The sequence below is a fragment of the Phoenix dactylifera genome, chromosome 11 (genome assembly GCF_009389715.1).
Source record: "Phoenix dactylifera cultivar Barhee BC4 chromosome 11, palm_55x_up_171113_PBpolish2nd_filt_p, whole genome shotgun sequence".
NCBI classification, from domain to species: Eukaryota; Viridiplantae; Streptophyta; class Magnoliopsida; order Arecales; family Arecaceae; genus Phoenix; species Phoenix dactylifera.
The window spans coordinates 2739347-2754768 of record NC_052402.1 but is presented as its reverse complement, the minus strand read 5'-3'; the positions used below and the strand labels follow the sequence as shown (position 1 = coordinate 2754768).

Below are 15422 nucleotides of genomic sequence, written 5' to 3'. Positions count from 1 at the left end.
TAATGCAACTATTGATATCATAATATTATTATCACTATATTTTCTTATATTTATCTAATAGAGCCTCTCAGAAATATGTTCCCCATTTTGGAGTGCATTCTACTCTAGTTGAGGTTGTCTTGAATAAATCCAGTATAAACGAAAATCTTTGTGCTCACTTCAGTTTTCCTCTAGGCACGGTATATAAAAGTCATGGCTTTGAGATAAAAAATAGTTTTGTTTGTGGATGTCTGGAATTCATTTCGTGTATTCCATTTTTAGGAATAGACTATCGGCATACAAATATAAAGAAAGAGGTTACAAGGGAAGGATGGAAATCATGGAATAGTCTCCTTAATTTTCTATTGGACGCAAGAAAAGGGATTAGTAGTTGGGAGCAGTTGGGTTCCAGTAGTAGTACTAGGTAATTAAATATTCATTTATTAAAACGACCAAAGCCCGTCTAGCTCAGTCGGTAGAGCGCAAGGCTCTTAACCTTGTGGTCGTGGGTTCGAGCCCCACGGTGGGCGGATTTTTTTTTTTTCTTTTGATCCTCAAGATTACTAATAAGTAAATTTGTAGTTGGGGAAATCGAGTCGAAGCGGTTGTTTGGGAGGTGAACGGCTTACAAGGCCAGCCCGTTCGTTTCGCGAGTCTAGTGTATTATCTCCAGGCCAGATTCCGGGAGGCCGTCGGTCGTCATTCGATCGGAGTATGGCGCAGCCGCTCCCCTCCGACAAGGCTGAAGAGGCTTCCGGTAGGTCCACAGTTCCAATATTCCCCCTCCTCCTCTCCTATTTGCTCTACCCCTTCTGCTTTATTCCGACGATCGTCTTTGTAATTTAAAAAAAAAAATTAGGGCCTGTTTGGGAAACATCCTGCCGGGTCCGGCGATATCCGGCAGGTGGGCCGGAGAAATGGAAGGAAGGGAGACAACGGGAAAGGAAAAAAGGGGGCCTCGAGAGGTCTTTATATAGCCATTTTTATTCATGATTCAATGAAATATTGTAATATTCATTTGCAGGCGTTACTCGACAAAGAGTTGTGATAGTAAACAAGCATGGAGAGAAGCTTGTGGGGGTCCTACATGAAACTGGTTCCAAGAAGCTTGCGATCTTGTGCCATGGATTCCGAGCCTCAAAGGTAGGTTGTTAAGCTATGTGCGTGCCAGATCCTTCTGTGTTAATCCGAGTTTTGCTGTAAATTTAAGAAATCTTAACTGCAATTTTAACGAAAGCTTTTCTTATCACATGATATTAGCAGTCATTCAGCCAAGACATTTAAGATAAAGAATAGGATATCTTGGAATTAATTGTGAATTGCAGAATCTATTTGCTTAAATTATTTATCGTTTGATGGAAAATTTGATAAACTTGAGATCTAATTGCCTGTCCTATAAGTTAAGAATTTCTCTAGCAATAAGGAACACATTGTCTGGACACTGGTTACTCCTTCCATGTATACAATGCAACATCTGTGCTCCTTGAAATTTGCGTCAAAAGTCAGATATTTTTTTTACGGAATGATGATTTTGGGTACCCCTTTTGATTGTCTTACAGTGGTAAATGCTGCTATTTTCAGGATGACAAAACTTTACTTAACCTAAGTGCTGCATTAACAAGAGAACGGATCAGTGCCTTTCGCTTTGATTTTGCTGGAAATGGGTAAGCTTCTTACCGGAAAGCCTGGAAAGTTGTGACTCTTCAAGGCATAGTTGAACTATTTATCTATAATTTCCGCTTTTATCTTGCATTTTTTCTTAAGACATGGCCTAAATTATCATTTATCTTTATTGCAAGACTTGATATGCTGTCATGTTCAAGCAAGCAAGGATCCTATTAGAAAAGTATGCATGTTCACTCAAAATGCATTTGCCATAGGGTTGGATCTTCAATCTGAAATTACTGCTATTAGATCCACTGAAAGAAAATACAGAAAAAATCAGCATAAATGCTAAATTTGATGGCTTCTTCTTCTCAAAAAATTTTCATTACAATGTTTCTAGAGTTGCGAGGAGAAATGAAATAATGTGATTGCTAAATAGTACCACTTTCTAACATGCTAGCACCACATCCATGTGGAACAATATTGTCAGGTTTCTGACTACTATGCGCTTTAATTCAATATCTTCTTTACCAGTGCATGGATTCCAGTACTGAAGGGGGGAAAAATCACATGCTACATGGTATATGCTTTCAATTTTAGATGTTGAATTTCTTTCCTTTTTACCCTAAGTGCTGTGAACTAAGCAGTCATCTATTCCGTACATGTTTTATCCTCAGAACTTCATCTCTTTCCATCAAATGATCATACAGATTTATTTCTGGTGTGCATTAGTCGGTGCAGGTTAATCTTGATTGAAAATAAAAATTATTCAATTAAGGTTATGAATTTTAGTAATTGATTAGGGATAACTTTTTCATATTGAAAACTGGACAATGGTGTATAGCCTTCGCAAACCAGCAGATATTCATTTTTGAATTTTTTTACATTTCTGGAACTTGGATGGTTTTTGATCATCTTCTTTGGTGACAACTATACTGAAGCTTCCAAGTCAATTAATTTAGCTCGATTAGTTGTTATTCATGTAAACTTATCACTTCTTCTTCTTCTTCTTTTCTTTATGTTGACACTTTAGCAGAACATCTACTTGATATCTTTCCCTTTGTTTGGCATTTTCCTTTTGTACTCTTCAAAGGAAAAAAATAACCTGCTACTTGTTCTTTAGTCAATTCCAGACTCAGCAAAATTAAATTGAATGAGGGTTTTCTAGATGATTTTAATCATGATGTATTCTTAGGTTAAATGAGGTGCAGCATTTGATCTATCTCGAGTTTCTTTGTGTATATATTTATTCTTTTGTATATAGCTTTACACATTTCTATAATAGCATATTCTGCTTTTCCTCACGTATATAGTGCGATTCTTGATGTTATCATGTTTAAGATAGCTAGCTTAAACATAAACATGAATAACAAGCTCAAATCAAAGATTTGGCATTGGTCTTATAGTGCCTATATCCTGTACGATGTAATATTCCATGTTGTTGATTGCTTTTACTATCGAATTTGTTTTCTGTATCAGATGGATTGAAATGTCACTCAGCTCCTATATCCCATAGGGTTTAATATTCCATTCTGTTGATTGCTTTTATTGTTGGATTTGTTTTCTGTATCAAATGGATTGAAATGTCGCTCACCAGAATTATTAACCACACAAACAGGTCTATGTCAATTTAGTAACATGCTGATGGCCATTCGATTTCTAGGGAAAGCGAAGGTGTTTTCCAGTATGGCAACTATAGAAGAGAGGCTGATGACTTACGTGCTGTAGTCTTATATTGGTCTGAACAAAAATATGAAATAAGTGCTATTCTTGGACACAGTAAAGGTAGGCAGTCTTTTTGGCATAAATTGGCCTTTACGTATTTTCATGTCAACCATACTTATGCTTGAACCTGGTTGTGTTTCAATGAACACTAAGCGTCAGATGATCCATTCCCATGTAGCAGTCCTCATAATACTGCATTCAATGTCTGACATGATGAAAACTATAATCTCCTGGCCAAGATGTTCATATTTTCTGTCAACCAAACTTATGCTTGAACTTGGTGACGTTCCAATAAACATTAAGCATTCAGATTATCCATTCCCATGTAGCAGTCTTCTTACCACTACATTCACTGTCAGACATGATGAAAACTATTATCGACTGTTCAGGGTCTTAAGTCCCATCATCTTTCAACTTGTGCATGCTAGCATAAAAATTAATGCACCTGTTTTTGTCAAGCATTTACATAAAATGGTTCTTACAGGAGGAAATATGGCGCTCTTATATGCTTCTACTGAGAGGATCTAGAGTGCATACAATAGCAAAACATTTAATGCCTCTTTGTTTATGCGAAGCATTACTCACTAAAAATGGTTTTACAGGAGGAAATGTGGTGCTTTTATATGCTTCCATGTACCATGATGTCCCTATAGTCATCAATCTTTCTGGTCGATTTGCCTTAGATAGAGGCATTGAAGGTCGATTAGGCAAAGAGTTCATGCAGAGAATCAAGAAAGATGGATTTATCGATGTGAAGGACAGAACAGGTGCATTATAGCAATAAAATGGAGCTTTAACTTGGTCTTGCTATCGCATATATGATCTATAACTTTGTCAGAAGACTTCCATTTTCTATCATTTTGTGGTTCTAACTGATGCTAATTCTGTGTTTTGTTTCCTGGATGGCTTTCATACTTCAATATGCTTCCGTAACATGATGTTTTAAGATGACAACAATAAACATTTGCACTATATAAAATTTTGTGGATCTTTAGTTTTAAAATAAGGATATTAGGTTATGATATTAAAAAAAAATAATACCAGGAATGAGTATACTGTCTATGTATGTGAAAATTGTTCTACTCCTCAGTAATACAGTTTTCTTATAACGCGGATATAGACTGGTGCAGGGTAGTTCAGGCATTTTTTGAATAACTGAATACATATCTGTGAATTATCCATACAAAACTAGCCACCATGTCCTCATGTTTCATGGATTCCATGAGCCAAAAAGACTTAGGTCAAAGTCATGAGAGCTTATTTGAGACACGACTTTGTTTTGGATATGAACTGATGTTGAAGTAGGGTCCAGTTAACCAGTGTTAAATTGGTCAGCTAAGTGAGCCTGTTGTTATTGCTTATTTTACACAAACACACACACACACACAAAGGTTAAAGTGGTTCCCTTATTGTTTCCTATTGCTTGAATAAAACAGGGTGCATTTCAAATTCCAAAAAAACAAGGGTGGGGGTTTTAATTTCAAGGATGATGCCGTTGCATGTTTGAAGATATATAGTGCTACTTATTAGAACAAAACATATTTGTTCATAATGGATATAATATAAATCAAGAGTTCTATTTGATTAGATTTGACTTGTCCCCACCCCTATGCACATGCATATATCTGCGCATAGATATGTATCTGATGCATCTGTGGTGCCTTGATATCTAAACCTATCTGCAGATCAGTGTGCATCAAATTTACCAGTTTGTCTCTTTGCTTTCATGCGTGTATTGATATGGAGAGCACTAGCTTTTTGTTTGGTTTATACTTAACTAGCTTCAAGTTTGTAGAATTTAAATGGTAAGAAATGGAGACATGCACATGTCAGTTGCTTAGAGGATAACTATATCACCCATACGATACTCATGGTGGGAGGAAGCAGGATTGACTTATGTTGATCTGATAATGTTGAGCAGTAGTTAAGCCTCAATTATGCCCTCAAATATTGACCCCTATGATGTAGCTTCTTCTAAAAACATATAATAGGAAAATTAACCAAGGAATTTCTGTATATAAGGGATGATGCTCTTTTTGAAAGTCATCATACCAACTTTTTCCTTCTTTGTTCGGTTTAATGCAATTACTTTTCCCCCTTTCTCTCACTTTGTTTCTTCCATTCTGCTTCTTTCATTCATCGGTGATCATGACTTAAGCAGAAAATATAGATATTACTTTTTTGTACCAAATGGTTGATTATTGTTGGATTTTGTAACAGGAAAAGTCGAGTATCGGGTGACTGAAGAAAGTCTAATGGATCGATTAAACACAGATATGCATGCATCAAACCTCTCCATTGACCAAGAGTGCAGGTTAGGTACATTTCTGTGTATTGCAGTGTATGTAGTATCCTATTTTTGCTGAGCCAGCTCTATGTTTGCATTTTTTGACTTATTAGTCCCATCGATATCTTTAATATTTGCACATTGATAGGACTGTTAGATGAGAAGGCTAGCTGTGCCATTGTACCGCATCGTTACAGATAATAACAATCAACTCTGTTACTTTCAGGGTCTTGACAGTTCATGGTTCAGAAGATGAAATTGTACCAGCAGAGGATGCCTTGAAGTTTGCCGAGCTCATACCTAATCACAAGCTACAGATTATTAAAGGGGCCGACCATTGCTATACTGCACATCAGGAAACGCTGGCTTCAGTTGTACTGGACTTCATAAAATTTGATCGCGTATTCTTAGTCCCAAATGGAAATAGAATCGCAATTTCTAGATTATGAGTTTCATGCGTTGGATCTTAGATAGATGGAGACTTTTTAGTTACAGCAGCAAGTCAGCAATATCGGAATAATATGTAGTTACATAAAGGCAACATATTGTAAGAAAAAGGTTTATATATCCAGTGGAAGAAGATTAACAGGTGTGATAATTTTTCGTGGATGGAGATACTTTATGTAAATAATTTTCATGCTGAGATTGTGCAAGAGAAATGCACCTTGAGTGAGTTCATCCTTGATGGTGGATCCCAGTTTCGTCGCTATTAATTTAGCTGTGGTTTTGTGAGGACATTACTGTCACTGCCTAAACCTTTGTTTTATGATTCATATTTTTAAACTGCTTAAGAAACTTTTGCTAGATTGGCCAATAATCTAATGAGCGATGGCAATACATGCAAAAGCGGGATTCATTAGATGAGAAGTGGATTGCAGATTGCAAATGCTTGTATGAGATTCTCACCAGTTCTCATGCGAACCAGGCACCACCCAAGTTCACAGCCCACTCACGCACATCACCTATAAGAATTCAATAATCGCTGGAGTCTACTTGGCAGAAGAATGTACTAAACATTTAAAAAAGATGAATATCCACTCATGGCTGAATGCATTTATGTACTTGGGTTTTTTTTTTTTTTTGCTATAATAGACGACTCATATACTTGTAGTATGAATATATCTAAAAAGTCAAAAAATAACAAGTCACGGAGTGCTCTAAGCAACTTTCACCAATCTAGAGGGTTCCTCTATAGTGGTTGGTTTGGAAGGCCATACATAACTCTCCTCTAGGGGTCCTTGGCCGCTGTTACATGACACCTGTTGGAAGTATCATCATAACGAAGAAACATAACTCTCCTCCAAACATTTATGTGTAAGCGACCCAGACGTTTTCCAACAAAAAATTTTATCTTATGAGCTATGGACTAACTTATCCCATCCCCTAAGCCACTCTACATCCCAAACATTATCTGACATGAGATCAAAAACTCAAGTCTCACGCATGTCTGGGTTTATTTTGGTTGGTTGATACCTGATAGGTATATTAAATAGCCATGGATGCTCCACAATGCTAGTAGAATGTCCATTTCTCATAAAGAAGACAAACTTGATTTAATCTGGTGAGTATAGATCTGTCCATCGTTGCAACTGTCTATATTAATTTGCCATAAGTCGGGTCCATAAGAAGTCCTATCCTTGAAGTAGCTGTCGAACATGTTTGCTGGTCATTGCTACCCCAGCCCACCTAGGATTTCCAATAGCCAGGGGTTTGAGTGGAGTCTCCCATCCCACATCATGAAAACCAAGGTTAGAAGCCTTTTTTTTTTTCTTCTCTCTCTCTCTCTCTCTCTCTCTCTCTCTCTCTCTCTTCCGTATAAACTTAAAACCACCGTACTTCTTTATTTTTGTTGTTTTAGATGGAAACTCGATCACGAATAAGGATTCCAGACATAACCAACATTCCTGAAGCGGTCCCGAATGGACTGTAGCTTTGTGCAAATGAGCAACTCATAACCTAGCCTTTCAGCATCTTCCTCCACTCGGCGTCTGCGTCTATATCAAGCTGGTCTTCAGCGGCAACATCTAAACATAAATTTAAACCACCAAGGATAGCGAGCCACGCAAAATCTAACCATAAATTTGGAATAGAACTGGTTAAAGCACTTCAACCCATAATAGACCAAGAGATCGACTTAGATGAAATGTGATCTATCATCAACCAGCTGAGAAAAATGATATGCTCTCTGGACTCATATTTTGAACTCATCCAAACATAAAAATTGGAACCAATCAGATCAATTTCGGCGATCTTTATATATAAAATATCGAAAATGGAAAACAGATCGTCCTTCATACTCATCACTAACGATTAAACACGTTTGGTAGATATGTGTACTGAGAGGCCAATGTAGCAGCAGACTAGGTAGCAGCGTATGTGGCGCGCCACTCAGGTGACACTCTATGGGCAGAAGAGAGGATGTGACTTATTGTTTGCCGGCTTTACTGGGTATATCTGTACTCGTAATGTATGAAATATCCATTTTAGCTATAAAAAAAAACACACACATACGCGCGCACACACGTTTGGTAGGCGAGATCAATCCGATCTCACTTGCTAGAGAGCGTGGGTTAGCCCTGGCCCGCAATTCCCACGGGGGAGGTGGGAGCTCCGGAAAGCCCACTTCCAATAATTTGGCGTCGCGGGACTCGGGAGCCATGTTCCGTTCCCACTAGGGTTCCTCTTTTCCGCTGCTCCAGGTCTTCGACTTCGCTCTCGCTGAATTGCTTCTCTGGTGAGTCCGGCTTTCGATCTCCTTCCCTCCCTCCTTTGTCAACTGAGATTTCTTTTCTGAAAAGGCCTGCGGCGTTTCTTGATTCTTGTCTTCTTTTCGATTTATTGGGGCGCTTAACCTCGAGAAGACAATCTCTGCTTAGATCAATGCAACCTAGGAAGGTTTAGGTAGTGCTTTGCGCGAAAACGCCTTTTTAACTTGGGGATTGTGGAGAAATCTAGGGTTCATGGCAAATGGCCCATTGTCTCTGATCGTATCTTCAAGGCTAACTTCAATCATTTTTCCCTATTTGATGTATGGTTTAGTTTCCACTATTTATTGCCAACAATACATAGCGAGACCCAGATGGTTTGAAAACTGGAAATTATTGGGGTTCTTGTTTTCTTCTGGCCTGTTAGTCCTAATTGACATGGTCTTAGACTCCTAGCTTCATAGGACATGCTTGTTCAATTCGCATCATGGAAGCGGCTGCCGCTGGGTTTTATGCGATGGGGCAGTACTTTTGCCGTTAATTTGTTTTCTATGCAAAATTTCAATTCAGAGAACTTTGGATTTATCTTTTCTGTTGGTGTATTCCCTCGGTACTACTTTCTGTCATGCAGAAGTGTTACTTTCTGATGTTAAATGGTATCATGAAATGCAATAGTTGCAAATTGGTTTTCTTTTTCTTTTGGTTCACTATATGTCATTGTTTGATTTATCTGCATATAATCTTTTATATTCTAAACCTTCATTTTTAAAAGTTTTTTGATAACAATATATTTGTGGGGTTAGGGTGAGATTATACATAATGATGGTTAATGACATGAAAATAGCTTCATGCCTCTATTAATATTTGCGGAGCATAATGATGGTTAAATTTATTATGGATTCTTAAATGTACTTTGCAATTGGAGGTATATTAATGATGTTTCATGGCAATGGGTGGCTTTATTGTTGGTGACAGTTGGTATGCTGATAATTTTTGCTTGTAAAAAATCTTACACTTTTCTGGTTGTTTTGATACTATTTATATCAAGCAACTCATAGTGGTTTGGCTGAATGTAAATCAATTGTTGCATCTTTGGGTACAAAAACTATGGTTACAGCATTTATTCTCCATTTTACTTTTCGTGGTACTTTCATGCGCTAAATTCTCACTTTGGTGTTGTTTTTTTCTTTTTTTCCTTTTTTATTCCTTACACGGGAACATAACTAGTTATGCACTTAAACAAGCGGGTTTATTTTGGCCTTCAGCTTGGTATCTGATTTTTGCAAGGAATTCTTTTCATCAGTGTTGCATCTACTGAGCATCATCCTCTTGCTTATCATGTTGCGATACTTTCTCCTGCCTGTCTCTATTATTACTACTATTGTTGTCATCCCGTAACGAAAATCTTTCACATTGAAACTCCTTTGAGCCATACCATGGCTTGCATTGAGTTTAGATTCTTACTCTGCAACTCCTGTTGGCCTTTCTATTTTTTTCCTCCTTCTGCAACTATCTTCTTCCTCTTGCAAATGCTTCCGGCACCTGTGCTTCATTCACAGTTGCCTTGCAAGCTTCTTTTAGATACATAAGATGCCGAGGACAAGAGCAAGTGCTGCAGCTGCTAAGCCAGCTGAGCCTGTAAAGCCACTGGAGCTGGAACAGCAGGTTGATCTTGATGAACCTGAGGATATGATGGAAGAAAAGGTTGAGTATGAAGAAGTTGAGGAGGAAGTTGAGGAAGTGGAAGAGGAAGAAGAGGAAGTGGTAGAGGAGGAGGTGGAGGAGGAAGTGGAGGAAGAGGACCCTGAAGAGGAGGAAGAAGAGAATGCAACTGCTAATGAAACTGATGCAGATGCTTCTGGTGGTGCTGGTGATGCTATAAAAGTTGATGCGATGAAAGATGATGAGAGGGATGAGGATGAAAGTGGAAAACATGCTGAACTCCTTGCACTTCCTCCTCATGGGTCTGAGGTTTATGTTGGTGGCATACCTCATGATGCATCAGAAGAAGATTTGAGAAGCTTCTGTGAGTCAGTAGGAGAGGTTACCGAGGTCAGTTATGTTCTCCTTGTCTTATTGCGTTTCAGCAGATTATGCAAATCATATTTATGTATTTTTGGACATTGACAGGTCAGGGTTATGAAAGGCAAGGATTCATCAGAGAATAAAGGTTATGCCTTCGTTACTTTCAGAACCAAAGAATTGGCTACAAAGGCTATTGAAGATCTGAATAATATTGAATTTAAGGTGGATCCCCCTTTGTTTATATTGCTGTATCTTTTATCAATTCCGTGCTTTCTCGATATATTTATTGGAGATGTAATGTTTCTATTGTAAGAAATTGCATAATATCTCTACACAAGTGATTCCATAGGATGATTGCTAAAGAGGGTTAGTTTAAATGGCTGTGTCATAGCCTTTGTGAAGCTCACTTTAATCCCACAATGTAATTATGGATACAAATTATCAAGGGCAATGCAATTGACTATTTAACTTTTTGTATTAAAAAATAAATGATGACATAATATGACTTCTTTCTTAAATTTCCAAGCAGATTCTGTTTTTTTTTTCTTTTACTTAAACTATTTTGAAGTAATGGGAGACTCATTGCTTCAACTAATCTCCATGTTCTTTGAATGGACCTTTTAGTTGTTGAGAGGGTTGCCCAAAGGCAGTATATAAGGTGTACTCAGTAAAGATTTACAATTAAACTAGGTACGGAGATGACAACTAGGATCATTGTTTCATTTTTAGGTAATTGCAAAATCACAGATCTATAACATGATCACTTATTGAGATCTACACTTGAATGATATCAAAGTCAACAGATCTCACCCAATGAATAGTATTTATGGCTACAAAAACTGTTGAGGGTAGTTCGATATCTGTGCCAAGATAAACTACTGTAGGGGATATATTAAAACCAATGAATTTGGAATATGATTAAGTAGCATCAGGCTAGGGAACTACACAATTTATGGCGGTTGCTATGGTTCTATATGCGATAATTCTACATATTATTTTGGAAAATAATAACTCTTCCATTTTACTGGATCAAATTGCAATGAATTAGGTCCATAAGAACATAAAGTCCTAGTTTTTACCAAAAAAAAAAAGGACACTTAAGACTCCGATTTCTAGACCATTCTGGTAGTTTGACTGTTTGATTTATTTGTTTCGGTATTTCTAAAATATAAGTATGTGAGTTGTTATAATGGATCCTATCGATAATACAGAAAATGGGCCTGTCATCTCCATCAAGATGGTTCTACCTCATTGGATGTTTATTCCCCTAGCTGGAGCATGGGATATATAGGATGGATCCAGGAAAAAAAATATTTGAACTATGATTTAAGAAAAGAAATATTTGAAACAGGTCGAATGCAATGCTTTCATGACACCATTTGGCCCTTATTTTAAAAAGAGGCAGAGTCAAGAGTATAACTTTTTAAACTAAAAAGTTAGGCATTAGATTTATCAGATTCTTGTTGCATTCTTGACTGAACACTGTTATGGGCATGCAATGTACTGCAGGGGAAGCAGGTAAGGTGCTCGACATCTCAAGCAAAAAATCGATTATTCATTGGTAACATTCCTAGAAACTGGGTGGAGGATGATTTGAGGATGGCTGTGATGAATGTTGGCCCAGGGGTCACTACTGTAGACCTGATGAAGGTAATTGCTTCTCCTTCTCATAACACTTGCATCTGCCCAATGTTTTTGATTTCTGCTGACATTGCTCATATAATATGTTACTTTGTTGATGACTATTGATATCACTTAAAAGTATTGCAGCAATCTTTTAGCGTTGTTTGCACATGCTTCTTAAAGTGGGTGATTCGTCAATATTCTCTGCGTATGACACTTGTCTACTATCACAGGATCCACAAAATTCTAGCCGTAATCGTGGTTTTGCATTCATTGAGTACTACAACCATGCATGTGCGGAATATTCAAGAAAAAAGATGTCCACCCCAAAATTCAAGCTTGATTCCAATGCCCCTACAGTGAGCTGGGCTGACCCTAGGAGTGGGGATCCCTCTTCTAGTTCTCAGGTTTTAGTTAATTCTGTTAAGTTTTTTCAGCTCAGTTGTTCCTTCCTTTTGTTGTGCCAGGCTACCTTTCTTCGGCACTCACATGTCTGCTGATCAAAATTTTTACAGGTAAAGGCAGTTTATGTAAAGAATTTGCCAAAAAATGTCAGCCAAGATCAGTTGAAAAAGCTCTTTGAACACCATGGTGAAATTACAAAGGTGGTTCTGCCGCCTGCAAAGTCTGGACAGGAGAAGAGGTTTGGTTTTGTGCATTTTAAAGAGCGGTCAATGGCCATGAAGGCTCTTAAGAACACTGAAAGATATGAACTTGATGGTGATTATTCATGCTAGTTATTTTACATGCTTTGTTATGTCTGGCTATAAATTTTCCTTCATGGCTCATTCTGTTCCCTCCTTGTGTCTCTTAATAAATAGGTGATGTTCTTGAGTGCTCTCTAGCAAAGCCTCCAGCTGATAAGAAAGGTGAAACAGCGTCCAATGCTCAAAAAGGTCCTCTGTTGCCAAATTATCTTCCTCGCATGGGATACGGTGTAATGGGACCTTATGGTGCTTTAGCACCTGGTTTTGCACAGGTATGGTATGCTTCTTTTAAGGTAGATTCAGATAGCTGCTGCATGTTAATTTTATATCGATCTATGTGATTTCTGGTGGTTTTGTTATTATAATCATACAATTATGATGGTTATTTTGCAGCCAATGATCTATGGAAGGGGGCAGACCCCTGCTGGCATGGCTATGGTGCCAATGATATTACCTGATGGGCGCCTTGGATATGTATTGTAAGTACAGTAAAGATGCTAGGCTTTGTTTCATTGATGTTTCAGAAACTTCCTCATGCTAAAGACTACTCAAACAAATAAGGAAAACTAGACACTTGGACTAATCTGACCTTGTAGGTGTGAAACTGCTATACTAGACTGACTGCATGTCCCTGAATTTTGTGCGAGGGCCCGGCCGAGAACCAATGGCTGCCTAACCTGTATACTGCTTGTCGTGAGCCCCTTGTTAATATTTTCATCTACATTGCCTTGTGGATCTATCATTCCTTGTGATGAAAACATGTTCGTTTAACCTGGTAGCTCAAGCACTGAGCTAGAGATTCCATGCTCTGTGGTCCGTCTTTCAGACCATAGTTGCACTCATTCTGTGGACTGTTGAGTAATTATTGAATTATTCAGAGTCTTATCATTTGATAAATTATTCTCTGAAGCTTCGACTATTTCATAACAAACTCAAAACATATAAATATGGAAGAGAAACATAAAGTTTACAGAATATATTATCAAATATTCATGGATTACAAATTCATTTCCTTTTGTTTTTGTTAGTGTCTCTTTTTCAAGTTTGCTGTGATGTTGTCCATGTTGTCTTTGCACGAGTGAGTGTCCAGATATGTCTAATTTTCATCCTTTTTGTGTTATTTTTTTATATATTATCAAAGAAATTTGTTGGACTTATTGCCTATACAACTGGTTTTCAAAAAATTCGAATCTTTCTACCTAGCGAACTAAATTCTCTATGCCATGCTTGTGACTCTGATTTAGACAGCTACTCTTTTTATCTGTGTACACAATTCGTACTGAATTCGGACCCTACAATTGCAGGAGCCTCATGTTTTTTTTTTTTTTAACTCTCTCTCTCTCTCTCTCTCTCTCTCTCTCTCTCTATATATATATATATATATGTATATATATATATATATATGTATGAGTAAAATCTGTCTTGTTTTATACCTAGATAGGCCATGTATCTTGCAGGCAACAACCCGGAGCAGCTGTAACCGCACCTCAGCAAGGTGGTAATCGGAGTGCCAGCTCCAGTGGGGGTCGGAAAAGCAACGACAATAACCGCGGGCGCAGGTTCCGCCCTTACTGACGTACCTTGCCAATTCTTCGCGGGTGCGATCGCTTTACGCACAACATGGGTCGTCGTCGTCAGAATAACAATCAGCTTAGAATTTTTTTTACCAGCTTGAGATATGTACTTTAGTTTTGGACAGTTCGTTATTTTGTAAGGCTAGCAAAACCATGGGGGATATCACACGTCTAAACATCGTTGTGTATTTGTAGCTGACTTCAGCACGTAACATTTCAATTTCTAGCCAATTAGTGTCATATGGATGACGCTTCCAGGGACTTGCCGTCCATGATATATAGTTTTAGCGCGCGTATTATTATATGTGGGGACATAGATGGCTTCAACTTGATTATTTAATTATTAGCTCTCTCCCCGTTTGTATGAACGGTTTTGTCGTGTCCTATTTAGAGGTAGAGATTAGCCCCTTTTAGTTTTTTTTTGTAGAAAAAATAATATAAGGATTTTAAGAAAACCTTTTTTATAAATCTAAACGTAACACTTGACCGTTAATTGCTAATGGCTGACTCAGAAAACACGTAGCGCCCCCCCTGGTTGCGGGCACCGGCTGCTGCAATGTTTTTTTTTTTTTTTTTGCTAAAATCGGCTGCTGCAATGTTTGCCATCCAACTTTGTGACGGCTGATCTGACTCCAACAAAGCCACCGCATGACACAATTATTCCCCTTGAAGGCAAGAAGCAGCAAGGTACCGATTCTTATGACCAACGGAAAGGTCTCACTTTTGACCTTTTTGTTTTTGACTCGTTTATCTTTATATTTAATATTTTATCTTTATTTTTTGAGCCAGAAGCCCGGTATCGATACCTTTGAAACCTTGACTGCTTCCAAAAGGCCAAAAGGCTGCTGGTCGAATAATAACCAGTATAGCACTTTGGATCGCATCCCGTTACATTATTAAGACAAATAACACACAAAAATTATGGCAATCTTTATTTCCTATTATTTCTTGTTATAATGGATTGCAATGATATTTATTTTTACTTGTATTTTTTAAAGAAAATATTTTTATTTTTAAAAATTCCATCCAAGAATGAGTGATATATTATTTTATCTAATAAAAAAGTAAAGAGATAATATTTTTATTTTCTATTATTATCCATTATTTCTTATTATATATTATCGCTATAACAATCGTTATTTTAATGTTTGTTTTTATATTAAAAATTATAAAGTTGTTTTCTGAGATAATA

General features: G+C 37.5%; 2 protein-coding genes and 1 non-coding gene across 7 annotated transcripts; all 3 read left to right on the top strand.

The window, feature by feature from the left end:
• Nucleotides 1-436: 436 nt before the first annotated feature.
• TRNAK-CUU lies at nt 437-509 on the top strand. Its single transcript has one exon. It is a non-coding gene; the product is annotated as a tRNA-Lys (tRNA).
• A 69-nt stretch (nt 510-578) lies between these two features.
• Nucleotides 579-6276, top strand: LOC103720291 (putative uncharacterized protein YDL057W). 2 transcript variants are annotated; one of them, XM_008809929.4, is made up of 7 exons: nt 579-736; nt 1004-1122; nt 1561-1643; nt 3248-3369; nt 3912-4076; nt 5530-5623; nt 5823-6276. In XM_008809929.4, the coding sequence occupies exons 1-7, from the start codon at nt 694-696 to the stop codon at nt 6043-6045; spliced, it is 849 nt and encodes a 282-aa protein (XP_008808151.1). In that variant the 5' UTR covers nt 579-693; the 3' UTR covers nt 6046-6276. The 2 variants fall into 2 exon arrangements, with proteins under 2 accessions (XP_008808151.1, XP_008808160.1); XM_008809938.4 differs by having other exon boundaries at nt 5530-5628; nt 5823-5962.
• Nucleotides 6277-8134: 1858 nt separating this feature from the next.
• LOC103720271 (heterogeneous nuclear ribonucleoprotein Q-like) lies at nt 8135-14504 on the top strand. 4 transcript variants are annotated; one of them, XM_008809891.3, is made up of 9 exons: nt 8135-8330; nt 9529-10353; nt 10432-10548; nt 11836-11976; nt 12183-12356; nt 12465-12669; nt 12771-12928; nt 13050-13135; nt 14114-14504. In XM_008809891.3, the coding sequence occupies exons 2-9, from the start codon at nt 9892-9894 to the stop codon at nt 14229-14231; spliced, it is 1461 nt and encodes a 486-aa protein (XP_008808113.1). In that variant the 5' UTR covers nt 8135-8330; nt 9529-9891; the 3' UTR covers nt 14232-14504. The 4 variants fall into 4 exon arrangements, with proteins under 4 accessions (XP_008808113.1, XP_008808138.1, XP_008808129.1 ...); XM_008809916.4 differs by having other exon boundaries at nt 14098-14504; XM_008809907.4 differs by having other exon boundaries at nt 8184-8330; nt 9883-10353; nt 14114-14470.
• The last annotated feature ends 918 nt before the right edge of the window (nt 14505-15422 follow it).